This window comes from Trachymyrmex septentrionalis, unplaced genomic scaffold, assembly GCF_001594115.1.
Source record: "Trachymyrmex septentrionalis isolate Tsep2-gDNA-1 unplaced genomic scaffold, Tsep1.0 scaffold79, whole genome shotgun sequence".
Lineage (NCBI taxonomy): Eukaryota > Metazoa > Arthropoda > Insecta > Hymenoptera > Formicidae > Trachymyrmex > Trachymyrmex septentrionalis.
In genome coordinates this window covers 1,521,958-1,534,569 of record NW_017305977.1, presented here as the reverse complement: position 1 = coordinate 1,534,569, position 12,612 = coordinate 1,521,958, and the positions used below count along the sequence as shown (strand labels likewise).

The following is a 12,612-nucleotide window of genomic DNA, read 5'->3' as shown; positions in this document are numbered from 1 at the left end:
ATATATAAGACAGTTTTAAAATAAAAACAGAATATGAATACCGCCCTATGTTTTGCGTTTTACAGTTGGCAGCCTTTGAATCTCACGACATTCATAGACAGAAACGGCGGAGATTTAGAGAGGGGGAGGGGAGGGGAAGAGAGAGAGGGAGAGAGGGAGGGAGGGAGACAGAGAAAGAGAAAGAGAGAGAGAGAGAGACGCTTGCAAACTGAGCACACCATGTTATCCCTTCCACCATGATTCTAATGCGCGTTTGAGCGGTGTGACGACGCCGTACACGCCGGTGCCCGTGTCCAGCGGGCTGCACCATCTTTGACTGAAACTTTCGATTCAGACTCAGATATTCCTTTGTTTTAACTCTGTTATTTCTCTTTATTTTAACTCTATCATTACTGATTATGGTGGAATTAGATAAGGTGTATTGCCGAAGATACGCAATAGCAAAATGGCATTTCGCCTCTAAATGCAGCTGCATGAATGTAAAATTTGATAATTCGATTTTATTTTTTCGAGTTTTTATATATTTGACATATCGTATTAAAATATTTGACATATTTCACATCTTAGAAAAATGAAAGTTGCGCTAACATTTAGGGACTTTTCATTGGTTATGCCGTCATATTATGCGCAATAAAACACCTTATCTAATTCCACCCGTATATAATAATATACCCCCCCCCCCGTGTAATACTACTATATTGCTAACGTCACTTAAGAGCTAGCGAAATACCACGGTGTTTACCTCTCGCTTAGATAGTGTATTTGAAACTTTCAATACGCATGCGCGCATTCCTAACCAATCTTATCCGCATGTATGGAAGTGAGAAGTCCGATTGTTCTATCTTTCTGTCTTCACACAACCCCCACTCCCAAAAAAAGGCTGCGTTAGCAATATAGGAATATTACATATGATTCCATCATGGTTACTGACTATAATGGCTTCGGTTACGGAACCAAGGCCAAATAATCAAAAAAGAAGAAAATCTGTTGAATGTTATTCAGGCTCATGTCCATTAACATTTGTTAAGATTAAAGTCATTGAGGATTGTTTTTCTTATTTTCATTTTTATGTAAAAATAAATTTTCAATGTAAACATGAAAATAAGAGAAACAATCTCCAATGACCTTGATCTTTACAAATATTATAGGCGCCGACTTGTGAAAAATATTGAGGGGGCACCGAGAAATATTGGGGAAGAACTCAATAATATCTACTTTTTTGCGGCGCTGCTGACATAAATAAATCGCCGAAATAATTAAAATCTATTAAATTGATGGAGATTTCAACGATTTATTTCCATTAAGAACATCGCAAAAAAGTGGATAATGTTGTGTAGTTAACATCCACTTCTTCAGAGGACTGTGTAGTGCACAAGGTATTTTGTGGTTACAGGAAAAAGATCCTGTTTCTCTCAGGTTTCTCTCTGGTACGTGTATGTGCAGGGATTGGAGATTTTTTCCAGGGGCATTTGGATTCCCATCTGGGTGCTCCCTGGATGTCATATTATCCTTGTTGTTTAACAAACGTCTGATGACGAAGAAGTTGTATATATAGAATAGGCAAGACATAGGAGCTCCTGTACCTTGCCTACGTAAGTGGAAATGTTAGACAGTAAAAAAGGAAAGAACACGAGATGGCCATCTTTATCTTCGTCTAATGTTGTGCTACGCATAGAACTATACAACCTCTTTTTTAATCAGAATGCCTCAATAAATAACTCAGTACAACAAATAATCATCTCCTTGTTTAACATTGGGGAACAACAAGAATGTAATGATACACTGTGTCACACCGTGTCATCACACCGTCTCTTGTTGAAAAGCACCCTAGATGGCACAGCAAATGACGTGTCAGCGTCACCATTTTTAGGTCTGGTTTTTCATAAAGATTTTCAGAGGATCTCTAATGTTATGCAGGACATGATCCTGAACACCATTCAAGAGAGCCGTCATTCAAGATCGCATATCTTGCGTAATGCTAATGCCGGCGACACTGTAACTTTCAAGTCTTCAACTCGAAAAGTACTTAATGAAAAATAACTTTATTACAATGTTTTGAAAAGCTCTTGACAATAGCTATTATACATTCTGGAATAAAAAAATAGGGTATTCCATTTTAAAAAAATCAACATGACCTTGACCTGATCTTGGCGACACCAAGTCAAACTGATCAGATTATTAAATACATAATTTTAAACATTACAATTTTTGTTTGAAACATTTTTCTCTGAAAAATGCTTCGTTTTCGAAATATTCGACCATTTCCGGACTTTTTGAGGGCTTACTTATGTAAATTAGCACAAAGCCTTTTTAGCAATTAAAAGTATTATATTTCAGTGTTCAATGATATATACGTACATTTCTACCTTTAGTACTTAAGGTTCCTGAAATCTCGCTTCAGCCATATGACATCATGACATGAAATGATATATTGATTTTTCTTGCACATCATTTGTAAATAAAAACAATTTGGATAAAACAGAATAATGAGAATGCTGTAAAACAGAGTTATCACAGAAAATGAATTTTAAAATTCCCTTATTTTTCCAAGTTTTCCAGATAAAACTGGGAAATTTCCATGACCAATATAAAATACATCAAAATTTTAACATTATAAAATATATAAAAAATTTTAACATTTAGAATCAAGGATTATAAGAAAGTTAGCTTGTATTGTTAAAAACGCAAAAAAGCTTATCAAGTCAAAAAAATAAATTAGTATTGGAAAAAAGAATGCAGTTATAACGAAAAAGAACAATCAAATAAAATTACTAAATAAAGTATTTACTACTTTATTTAATTACTAAATAAAGTAATTACAGATAATTATGTTTTAAAAATCGTTCAAAGTACACGAGTTTTTAACATATTTGACTATAAACGTCAGATATAGTCATAATAATATTTAACAAATTATAAAAATTATTTGGAATAGGAGCAGTTTAAGGGAATTGTGAGCAAAGTTCAAAATTCAGTTTTTTTAATATTTTCCCCTGACTTTTCCCAGTTTTCTATGACTAATTTTAATTGCCTTGACTTTTCCCGATTTTTCCAGTTTTCCAGATCTATAGTAATCCTAACACTTGTAAAAATGAGCTGACACTATTCTTATTCCACCCGATAATCAGTAAATATGTAATCGAAAAATGTTCGTGAAGTAAAAATAGGCTATGCATATTGAGTAAAAACTAGTAAACTAGTAAAAGCACCTTATGTGCTTTTTACGACTATTTATCGATTATCAAAGGGGATAATGATTAATGATAGTCTCGGCCCATTTTTATAAGTGTTTTACGTGTCTTATGACGTCGATTCAACTTGGCTGAGCTGAATACTCAGGAGCATAAGTGTACTAATCTTTACAGATTCCGAATTTACTTGGAATTTATCGTAAATTTAATTTTAAAGTTAACGTAGTAAATATGCAACATTTTAAGGGGATCCTAAAGTCGCTACAATGAACAGTAGCAATAGAGGCTGTAGACATGTAAGGAGTAAGCTGATTTTCCGGCCGTCAGAAATGGTTGATCGATCAACGTTAAATCGATGTTAATTCAACGTCGATCGACATTAATTCAATATTGATTGCTCACTTGTAGCTAAGGATATAATAGAGCGGAGGATGTAATAGGGCGTAGAGTAAGTCCGTAAGTGAAATAATTGAATCTATTTCGCTTAGGACGGACTTAGTCTACGCGCTATTACATCCTTCGTCCTATTATATCCTCAGCTACAAATCATTGATCGATCAATATCGAATTAATGTCGATCAACGTTGAATTAACATAGAACACTGAGCGATGTTGAATCAGCATCCATTTGACATTGATCGATTAATTTCCATTTCTGGCTGGGCCAGAAAACCAGTTTACTCCCGACTAGAGTCCTATATATGAGAGAAGTAACATTCATCCCCACTATCACCTCTAGCACATATTCAGCACCGTCATGTTTGGTCCGCTCCAGTTGACCAGTTCTGTCATACTCCATTTACTCCATTATAAGAATTATGAACTCCGTCAGGATGAGGTTAAGCAAGTATTAATGTTTTTATGTTTTCTTGTTGAACAATAGCGATTAAGTAATGCAATTACAAATGTCACATAAAAAGGTAAACGGTGTATTATGTATCCATTTTAGGTATGTGTATGTACCAGTTCAGCTGTAAACAGCTGTAAGAAGGAAACATATGACAGCTCTTCACTTATGATAGCGGGCCGCTTTAATTAGCTAGAGGTATCACCAATCAGAAATCGCGACGCCGATGTCGCTTCTCTCATATATAGGATTCTACTCCCGACTAGAGAGCTTCATAGGGAGAGCGTGGCAAATTGCATCACGTGAATGCCCACATCCAATCAGTACGGGGGTTACAGTTTTCTCCAATCTCTTCCTATGGAACTCTGATGTCCATGTCTAATCAGAGAAGACGGATCACGTAATGCAATTTGCCACTCTCTAGGCTTAAACACAATAAGCACAGGCAACAGAAAATAAAGAGCCGTCCAATCAGAGCTCTGGTGTATAAGTTCGATATTATATCCCAGAGCTCTGATTGGATGGCTCGTTATTTCCTGTTGCCTATTGTGTTTAAGTCTTCTCCCTGTGAGGCTCTCTACTCCCGATGTGTCTACAGCTTCTACTGATACTGTTCATTGCAGACGCTTAAAGCCGTCTGTATTACCGACTAATCATAATTTTTTGTATAACAATTACTTTTTCCTTTTAAGAGATTATGGTAAGGAGAATAAGATGTGGAAAAAATAGTTGGAGGATAATGGGGATATACATAAATCGAAATATGGAAGAGAAGTTAGAAGGAAGCTCTGAAGGAATGGATGAAAGAAAGAGGGAAGAATAAAGACATTGACAGGAGAGGGGATTTTAATACGAGAACAGGGACGTGGGGTGGTTAGATGGGAGAAGAGAATCTAGAGGAATTGAAGACAGAAAGAAACTCGAAGGATAAAAAGATAAACAAAAAAAGAAAATTGATAGAGTTTATAAGTAAAAGAGGGGCAATTTTGAATGGAACGGTGGAGGAAGATGAAGACAGAGAATGGACATAGGAAGGAGTGGAGATTCAGTCATCGACTATGTATTGAAGATAAGGAAATCTGGGGGGAGATCGTAAAACTGGAAGTGGGAGAGAACACCAATGAGAAATGACAGATCGAAAAAATGATTATTAGATGTCTATGTCGTTTGCGATTTATATTGGCTATGTTCAGCGAACTCAACAGTTGAATGAGCGCTCGCTGTTGGTGTATTCTTTTAGATCATCCAAGCATTTTAGATCTGAAAGAATACATCAATAGCGGCGAGCGCTCATTCAATAGTTGAACGCAGCTATTGAGTGCTTTCCATTTGATGAAATAAGATGACACAAGTGTCGTTCTACCTTTGTCACTTTCTGAATGTCAACAAAGATCGAACGACGCTTGTGTCGACTTGTGTTATAAAATGGGAAGCACTTATTAATAAATATTTTAACACCTTTTTAATCGAAAATTTTATTTCTATTAGAATATAGTAATGTACTCTTTGCAAATATATAATTTATAAAAATTTATATAACGTCATAATTTATATCTTTTAAGCTACGTTTTAAAAACGTCTAAAAAATGTATTTTAAAGACTTTTACAGGACGTCTTTTTAAGAAAATGTATTTTAGACATTTTTCTGAATAAAAAAAATATTTGAAATATTTTTATGTATGTGATTTTAAATTTTTAAATGTTATATACAAAATTTTTCTATAATAATATAATTTATGTCTAAAGTTTTTTAATTGTTATTTAAATACCTCAAAATTGTGATAACCTTAACTTAATTAATATAATTTAGACAATTATGACTATGTTTCAAAATTCAATGCCAGCGCTAAAAATATATAATTTATATTATATGCACTATAGATTTCCAGTATTGAGTGAATTTTGGAAGACAGCCACATAATCATCTAAATAAAAATAATCAGAAAGGAGACATTGATATAACGTTCACGATATAACCTTCTTCGGTGTCGAAGAGGTTGATAGTTGGTTAATTGATTTCGACGTCGAACTACTATTGAATCGACTTCTTTTAAATAAATTAATAATTAGCCAATATATACACATGCAGTTAAATGTGTGTATACACACACACACACACGCGCGCACACACACACTTATTATGTATTTACACTATTTCAAACAGATATAAAAGTTATATTATGTCGTTATTTAAAATAAATCGATTTATTCAATAAATTGAATTATTAATTTATTCGACGTGGAATCAACGTTATGTCAACGTCACTTTTCTGACTGGGATCGTAAGCATCGGATATATATCAGTTACTCACAGCTAATTGGCTAATTTAAAATATAATCTTATTGGTAAAACAGTTAAAAATTACTAGAAATTGATCGATGAGTGATGTGTGCAATTGAACTGTATGCAAGTGCGCCGCTTCTACATGCATCTTGGCGTCATAAACGTTCGTCTACATGACAAGATATAACATGTCGTAAGGGCGTAGGTACAAGAGAATTGTTCCTGGTCGTAGGTCAGTATTCAATATTCATAGTTGATTCTTATTTCAAAACCGTTTTAAGTAATGTCTTAAGACGCTAATGCAGCCTTCTGATTGATTCATGACTTCTTAAGACCATACTTAAGACGGTCTTGAATATAAGATCTGATTATGAATACCGGCCAAAGAGAGGAATAAGAAGAAAGAAGGGAAAGAGGAGAAAAAGAAAAAAAGGGGGAAAAGGGATATGGAATGAGGTGGGAAGAGAAACATTTATTATAAAAATAAATTGGAAGGAGTGAGATGGAGGGACAGGAGCATACAGGGGGAGTTAGAATGGATAGGAAGAAAAATAAGAGAAGCATTAGAGGTAAAGGAGAAGGACCTTATAGGGGAAGTAAAGGAAAAGAAGGGGTGAGATGAGGAGTGTAGGAGATGTAAGAGGAAAATGAGAAGAGAACTAAAAGCATGGAGCAGAGGAGTGGGGGAGAGGGAGAAATATAGAGAGAAAAAAGAGAATACAGAGATTTATGTGAAAAAAAGAAGAAAATAAAAGATGGTTAAAAATAGTGGAGGGAGTGAAGACAGAGAGTCAAGCATGGAAGATACTAATCAAAGAGAAGAGAAAAGTATTTTATGAGAAGGGATTGAGGTAAGAGTAGTTAGAGGAGAGAAGGAAGAAAAGAGATAAACGGAAAGAGGAAGATAGGAAGAGAATTGAGGAAAGTTTTGAGGAGACTGAAAAATGGGAAGGTGATGGCAGGAGATGGAATATCGAACGAGATATGGAAATATGGGGGAGGGGAGTTAGAGAACTGGGCTTGGGAATTTTGTAATAAGATGTGGAAAGGAGAGAGATGGCCGGAATGAGGGAATTATAGTACAGGGTGGTCCAAAAGTCCGTTAACATTTGAATCGGCAGCTGCGTCGAGCAGCGAGGGAGAGGTGGAGCGGGCGAGGTACGGAATGTTAGAGCGGTCGATGGGAATTTAGTGCCATGGCGTCATTCAACGAGAAACAACGTGCGTTCTGCGTACGCGAGTACTATCGAAACAACGATTCTTCTGTAGCGCAACGAAAATTTTGCGCTCATTACAATATACAGCATAAAAATAAAGCTCCATCGATTCAGTCGATTAAAAAATGGGTCTAGAAATTTGAAGAAACTGGTTCAACAATAGATAAACCACGATCTGGCCGACCTAGAACATCACGGGATCCCAACAACATAGAGCGTGACATTTCCCGAAACACTTGTCAGTCGGTCATTGAAAATTTCTGCTCCAGGTTGCAGCAGTGTCAAAATAATGAAGGATCGCATATGGACGATGTTATTTTTAAGAAATAAAATCCCAAACTGTGTACTTTCAGAATAAATAAACATTTTTTCTTACATGTAACTAGTTTCTTTTTTATCATCGTATGACATGTTAACGGACTTTTGGACCACCCTGTACTAATTATAAAGAAGGGAAAAGGGGAAATAGTGCAGGAATATAGAAGGATGACATTGATGCCCACCCTCTACAAGATATACAACAATTCTAATAAAAAGAATAAGAGAGGAAATGAAAGAAAAAGAATTATTAATTCCGGATAATCAAACCGGATTCAGGAAAGAAAAAGGGACGATGGACATATACGTGCTAAATTTTGTAATAAATAGATTGCGAAAAAAGAGAGAGGGATGGTAGCAATGTGGACTTCAAAACGGCTTTTGACATGGATAGGGAAGTAGTATTAAACTTCTCGATGAGAAAGAGAGGGTTAAGAGAAGAATTGATAGGAAGAGTGGGGGAAATGATAGGAGAAACTAAGAGCGCAGTAAGGTTAGGGGAAGACATGGGAGAAAATTTTTGGACGGCAAAGGGAGTAAGACAGGGATGTCCGCTCAACCTGCTATTTAATATATTAATAACGGATCTAGAAGAGAAGATGAGGAAAGTGAAATGGTGAAGTAAAGGTGGTAAGAAGGATATACGGATTAACAGACGATATGGTGCTAGCGAAAAATGAAAGAGAAATAAGAAGTATGATAGAGAGGTTAGAAGAATATTTAGGAAGAAAAGGACTGGAATTAAATATGGAAGATAAAAATCATGAGATTCAGAAAGGGAGGGGAAAGATGGAAGAAATATGAGTGAAGGGAAAAGAATTGAGAAAGTGAGGGAATTTAAGTACTTGGGATACTACAAACGAATAGAGGCCAAGAGGTACATATAAAGGAAAGAATAAAAAAGATAGCGGCGGAGATGGGACAGATATAGGGAATCGGGAAGGGAAGGAATGAGAAAAGAGAATATGGCTTTTTGACAGATTGATTTGACCAATAGTAGGATATGGAGTGGAAATATGGGAATGGGAGGAAAGGGAAAAAGTGGAAAAATTACAAGATTTTTAAGATAGGCCTTAAGGATGGAAAGGAAAATACTGGGAGAGAGATACTTGGTGAGGGAAGAGCTAAATGAGAAAAGAGATAAATTAAGAAGGAATGCAATGAGGAGGGCATGGAAATTTGAAAAGAAATTGGAAGAAGAGGGAGGAGGAAGTAGCTTAACACGAGAATATTGGAGAGAAATAAAGGAGAGAGAGAGAGAGGAGAGAGGTAGGGAGTATTTAAGTGGTAGAAAGAGGAAAGGGAAGGGATAAGGCAGAGGGAATGTGAGAAAGGAGGAATAAAAGAACTACTTAAAAAACTCGAAAGAAGGGAGGAATAAATTCAAAGGGAAGAAAGATGAGAAAAGATAGAGGGATCTAAATACAATAGATGGTGTGAGAAGAAAAAAGAAGAGGATATTTTAACATATCTGAAAAAAGGATAGAGAGAGAATAGATGGAAAAGGATAATTCGGTTTAGACTAGGGAACGAGATGAATAAAGGGAGGTACCAGTAAGGAGAGGAGAAAAGAAAATATAGGATGTGCGAGTATAGAGTCATGGGAATATATATGGGAGAGGTATAGAGACTGGGAATGAAGGGATGGGGAGAGCTGATAGGGGATAGTCGAAAGGATGCTGAGAGAAGATGGGGAAAGAGAAGTGTGATTGATAGAATTGGAAAGAGAGCAAGAAAGAGAAGATAAAACGAGAGAGGAGAAAGAGAATGAAATAAAGGAGTGAAAGAAAGAAAGAATGAATGAGAGAGAGAGAGAGAGAGAGAGAGAGAGGAAGAAGCGCAGATCGGACTGTTAAGACTTATTATTTATATGCATTAATCTATGTCACTTATTATCTGTTCTGTTTTTTTTTTGTAATTTGGGATTTCAACTGATTTATTTCTTTTGTTTACTTCGTATTTTCTGTCTATTTTGTTTGCTTATTTCTTATAATCTTTTAATTTTTTAATGTTAGTGTACTTAATTAGGATCAATTTATTATGGAAGTGTGTAATAGCGAGATGACTCGGGATTACATATTTGTAATCCTAAGCCCGGATCAATAGGTTTTTAAGCTTTGAGCTATAAGAAATCATGTCGAATCATACTTAATTATTCTTTTTACATTCAACTAATTTATCAATTTCTTAAAGTTTAAAACAATTATATACATCCGGACTAAAGGAAATCAATAAACATACCAATACTAATATTCTTTTACAGATTGGAAAATCTTTTTCTAGGATTTTCGAATCTGTAAGAGAAAAAAAGTAAGTCTTTACAAAGCACGTAATTTCGTTTTAGGAGAAATATTTTTTTCTACGCTTTAAATCTTAATTCCACAAATGTATGAAATGAGGCTCGAAAGAATCTATCAGTGAAATATATAAAAAAAGCCAGAACCAATACCAGCTGTTCGGGTGCACAGAAATCTTTTTATTCTCGTGTGAATGTAACAAAAACAAAATAAATAAATATATTTCACTGATTAATTCCACAAACTCAGTATTGTTCGTTCAAGTCAAACTCACACTTATTTTTCATCTACAAGCTGTAAAATGCTTTGCTTTTATATCAAGCAAACTGTTAACTTCAGGTGACAGTTGTACGTGCCAGAAAAAGTGAATTTTTTAATTTTTTTCCGATTTTCTCGTAAAATTGTGTTTCCCGGGATTTCTTTTAATGCATTCTTTAATTCTGTAAAAAAAATTTTACAATCCGTGAAATTCGGATCTTTTTCCTAAAACATAATCGTGGTAAAACAGGACGACTTTAAGATCCCCTTAACAAAATTAAGAATTTCCCACACAATACCTCCAAGGGGTATCCTACAAACATTCCCAAGAAACATCAGGCTGCTCATTGCCCTGAGTAAACCAACATTCACGAAATGTTGACATTCCAAGAATGAATACAGACACGGAGATAATCCGTGAAACATATAGTTTCTATATTCTTAGGCTATTCCTTAGATAGAGTGCTGTGTGGATTAAAATATCTTAGTTTTATAAAAATAAACAAAAATTTTGATGTCATCGAATTGATTAATCACTTAACAAAATGTTCTCAGGGAAAAGAGAAAAAAGTTGAATATTACATATTTAAGATTAATCAATTTTTATCCCATGTATATAAATACAATTTGGATTAATGTATTTCCATCACTACTTCAACAATACAATTACAGCAACACAAGTTTACATTAATCCGAACTGTATTTGTACTGAATGGGATAAATATGTTGATTACTTTTGAAATATTATATTACTTAACATTTTTCCACTTTTCCCTGAGATCAAGAAATATCTGAAGTTAAGAGTTTAAGGTTTTTATTTTAATATTAGCACACAAAGAAATTTTTGCAACAAATTACTTTAAAAGCATTTTAAATCCATTTCAAAAACATGCTTCTAGTCTTCCCCTTGTAATCATTATATATTATCATTATGTATTATTCTCTTATAAAACATACCAAATCTGAAATTGCCGGTAGATTATTGGTTTGGTCGGTAACAGTAGGTTCTTGCTCACGATTTTCTTTCTGCGCAGCCGCCTTTTTCATGTTTCTATGTTGTGGGAAGGTAGGCATTAGTTTTGGATCGCAAGCTACAACATATCAAATCAATCTGTTAAATAAATAATTTGAATTATTAACTACAGTAAAAAAACAATTTTTTACTGAGAGAAATCTAAATAATCAAATACGATAGAGAACGCCAAGATCGGTCAAATTTTGGATGTTACAAATAATACATTATATATTCTTTTTATTAAATAAATGTATTCCAGATATAATTGCGAGCCGATAACATTCGGTTTCAACACAATCATTCTGAAACGGTAATAATCCCCCCTAAATTAAATTAGGAAGAAAGAAAGAAAGAAATTTATTGTGAACACTCTTCCCGGAAAATTGAGAGGTCCCAAGTTCGAATCCTGGCTGAGGCAATATTTTTTCAGAATAATTACGGTTGAAACCGAATGTTATCGACTTGCAATTATATCTGGAATAAATTGATTTAATAAAAAGAATATACAATGTATTATTTGTAATATCCAAAATTTGACCGATCTTGGCATTCTCTATTGTATTTGATGTATTCATATATACGTCATGATTAAAATTCTTAATAAGTTTAAATAATACTAACGTAAAGGAGCTTCTTTGAAGTAGCTACTCTGCAAACATTCTTCGGCAGTTGCTCTCTTTTTTGGATCATACATAAATAAGAAATTCAATAATCTAAGACCAGCAGCACTCAACCAGGGGAATCTTTGTTTCAAATTATTATATGGTTGCTGTTTAAGTGTAAAATTCTGTAGCGCTGGTAAGGAATTAAATTCTGGCCAAATAGCTTCGCTGGGTGTACCCAACAAATCCACAATTAACTCTAATTGTGCGATTTCTGATCTACCAGGTAATAAAGGTCTATGGCCCAATAATTCTCCTGAGAATAAAACAAGCACTATATAGTACATATTTGTAAGTATTTTAATATTAGGTTAAGTAAAAAGTCGTCGCGTTTTTTTAAAAGACGTCTATCAGTAAAAACCGCAATTACTTTCTTACCAACAATATAAATATATCTTGATAGAGTAAAGTTTCAGCTTTAAAAATCTCTTTTTTAAATTATACGATACGACAATTTTTAATGGAGTTATGAGCAATTAAAGTCAAAATAATTCTTTTATTTAATCCGCGATAACTCAGTAAT

The 12,612-nt window shown here is 34.3% G+C and overlaps 1 protein-coding gene across 1 annotated transcript in view; it reads right to left on the bottom strand.

Moving 5' to 3' along the window:
* LOC108754332 (cyclin-dependent kinase 10) overlaps positions 1-12,612 on the bottom strand; it is a 17,526-nt gene that overhangs the window by 1,582 nt on the left and 3,332 nt on the right. The window contains exons 4-5 of the mRNA XM_018496563.1: positions 12,049-12,345; positions 11,370-11,503 (exon numbers count right to left, since the gene is read on the bottom strand). Coding sequence (XP_018352065.1) covers positions 11,370-11,503; positions 12,049-12,345 — 431 coding nt within the window. The remainder of the gene's footprint in view (positions 1-11,369; positions 11,504-12,048; positions 12,346-12,612) is intronic.